Source organism: Nanorana parkeri, unplaced genomic scaffold (assembly GCF_000935625.1).
Source record: "Nanorana parkeri isolate BGI_ZX_2015 unplaced genomic scaffold, ASM93562v1 scaffold1264, whole genome shotgun sequence".
Lineage (NCBI taxonomy): Eukaryota > Metazoa > Chordata > Amphibia > Anura > Dicroglossidae > Nanorana > Nanorana parkeri.
The window spans coordinates 471,459-474,445 of NW_017307532.1; the positions used below are offsets into that span (position 1 = coordinate 471,459).

The following is a 2,987-nucleotide window of genomic DNA, read 5'->3' on the forward strand; positions in this document are numbered from 1 at the left end:
AAGAATGTTTGTTCTTCTAGGGAGGGAGTAATCTTGGTTTGTTTGAAAGAAGAAAGGAGGATGGTGAATTCTTCCATCCCCTGTGACATTAAATATTGGTGTGTGTGTGGTGAGATCTGTACCAACTGCAGTCCCGGATGAGCAATGCAGCATATCCATAGCAGCCTCACTATGAAATCACTGCCGATGTCAATTCATTCAGAAATTACCATGCCCCTGAGACCTTATTGCCAGTCAAAAGGTCCGCTTCTGTGATCCTACGCCAGAGTCTCTGATACACAGTTGACTAGTTGCTATGGGCAGCAAATTAAATACATTTTCTCTATAACTAGACAACCAGGACATATAATTGATCTATATTATCCACAAAGGGTTAAATGCGCTCTCTCAACACTGCAGCAGTGCCTGTACCTGCTCTCAATGCTAGTCTATGTCCGCCCTCTCTGTGCAGCAAGTAGCTTCTTCCTTCTTAGAGCCAAACGCTACTCTAGAGATCACATGATCTTCCTCCAGGAGGCAAGCCTCACTCTGAAACTTTACCCACTGATTTCTTATCGGAAAGGTTTACTCAGAGTAAACCTTTCAGGGAGAAAATGCCTCTCTCGCGGACTTCAGGGAGCCGCTATCTAATAGAGGGAGACTCCCTGAAGATCAGGGGGACTTGAGATCCTTGCACTACTTCCTAGGGAGTGTGTCAGTAGTAGGTTATTTCTCCTGCAAGTGTTTTGATTGTTGGGGATTTTTTTAAACCCTGATTGAGTCCTTGCATTTTTAACTTGTTCTGCATTCAGGCTGATTACCCAGTAAAGATTTTTTAGATGTTTGTTTACTTTGTGCTGTAAAAACTGCCCTGTGCTGGCAACACACTGAAGAGCCAGACCACTGCTGTCCCACAGAGTGCAACAGTCTGAGTCTCTAGTGGTTCAACACTCTCTTTCTGTGAAGTGCTCCAATCAACAATGCTGCTTAGATAGCATAGGTGTTGTTGATTTGGAGCATTGTGCTGGGGAGCAGGGCCGGATTTCCCACAAGGCCTGGCCTCGGGCAGCAGGGAGTAGAGGAAGGGCACAGCCGCCGGGTGGGTAGTTTTCTTTTGTACATTTAGCCCTGCTTCTGGCAAGCGGGGCTAAATGTAGAGCGGAGAAGCCGGTGTTTGAGTACAAGTAATCCCGGCGATGTCACCAAGATCACTTGTAATATGCATGTAGCTCTGTCGTGCCCCCGCCCTCCCTCCATGGTCTGCCTCTCCCTTCTGGCAGCCTCCCTTCTTGTCGTGGTTTTCAGGATCTCCCACTCTTCTGGGGAACCCGGGACCATGGCACATTCATTCAGGATGGAGAGCAGAGCGTAGAACGTCCGTTCTCCACTTTGCTCCATGTAAACTGTAAGAGGGAAGATCTGCAAACAATTAAAAAGTGATATAGTAAAAAAAATTGTAAAAAAACATTTTTAATAAGTAAAGAAAAAACAGAAATACAATTAAAAAAGTGATAAAAAAAGAATAAAAAAATGAAAACCAACCCTGCCAACCCCACCATCTGGTTGCCATTCTTCATTAGGGCGGGGAGGGGGCGCATTGAGGAACTAAGCCTTGGTGCAGCAGAGAGAGTAAATCCGGCCCTGCTAGGGAGTGTGGCTATTTGAGAGACTCAGATCACTATGCTTTGTGTGAGAGCAGCAGTCTGGCTCTCCATAGTGCTACATATATTATGTCCTTGATTTTTTTATTTTACCGGTTGCTTAATTGCTGGATAATGGGGAGTTTACTGTACAACGCACACACAAAATGTAGAGGGAAAAAAAACGACTGTCCCATTCTGATTTGTTTTGCAGCCTAGCTGTATAAAAAAACATGAGGCTTTAAGTGCAGTAAATAATTGAAAGTAAAATGGTTTTAGAGAATGTAGTAAGGTTCTTGTTAGGGATGCATAGATACCAAGTACCGTACTTGATACAAGTACTGATAGTTTTCCAGCTCCATTGAAAGACTAGAGAAAAACTCAAAAGCTAGGTAGCAGCTGTCCCTGTTTTAATGTATGATTTGTTATATATTGGGGATGTACGAATACCATTTTTTCCAGACCAAGTACAAGTGCTGATACTTGTCCAAGTACTCACATATACCAATTACAGATACCTTCTTTTTTTTTTTTGGTGTCATGTGACAGTTTTTCTAAAACAATACAGACTAATGACAGGACAGTGGTGGAGCATTAGGGCCCAGTCCCACTTGCAACCGCTGCAACCCTGGTAGTTCTCGTGAAAATGTTAAGTATTGGATACTGCTACCTGAACATCCCCAGTTCTTGTAATATAAGGGGAAAAAGGCAGAGCCTAAATGTTTCAACTACATAGTACAGTTTGCTGTCATACCCCAGCTTATCAATATTGAAGGTGTGTATTTGAGAATAAAGGCAAAACGTTACCCAACTTGAATTAAAATGTACTTGATATGTAGTGTTTTTAGTTTAAATTAATTCATTGTAGGTTGTACATCTCTTGTAAATTTGTCTGGTGTCCTGTCTTTTGAATTAGTAGTTAACAAAAAAAGTTCAAATATGTGAGTGTCATTTTTAAACTTAAGTTTTTGTTTTGCAGTCGCAGATCTGGGCAGTATACAATGAATCATGAAAATGTAAATGATAAAGTATCTTTCAACCGATCTGGATCACAAGATTCATTAGATGAACTGTCTCTGGAGGACTATTGGATCGAAGTAGAGAACATTAAGAAGGACACTGATAGTAGTCAAGAGAAACAAGATGTTGTTAAGGAACCAGGTGGTAAGAAATTGTCACTAATTCAATTTAACCCTTGCATACCACCCAGCTCTCTGAGATGGAAAAGAGGAACAGCTACTGAATGGCAAAAGATCTGCTCTTACCACCACTCACTACTTCATATAGAAAAAAAGGGGTTGTTGTAAATCATGTGCTGTTTTAAAGCAGACCTTGATAAAAAATAGGTCTGTTTATGTTGCCCCCCCC

At 41.8% G+C, this 2,987-nt stretch overlaps 1 protein-coding gene across 1 annotated transcript in view; it reads left to right on the plus strand.

Moving 5' to 3' along the window:
* Positions 1–2,987, plus strand: part of ARHGAP18 (Rho GTPase activating protein 18) — a gene marked incomplete at its 3' end in the record, with an annotated part of 102,813 nt that overhangs the window by 67,139 nt on the left and 32,687 nt on the right. Inside the window, exon 2 of the mRNA XM_018568945.1 lies at positions 2,599–2,783. Within this exon, the coding sequence (XP_018424447.1) occupies positions 2,599–2,783 (185 nt within the window). The remainder of the gene's footprint in view (positions 1–2,598; positions 2,784–2,987) is intronic.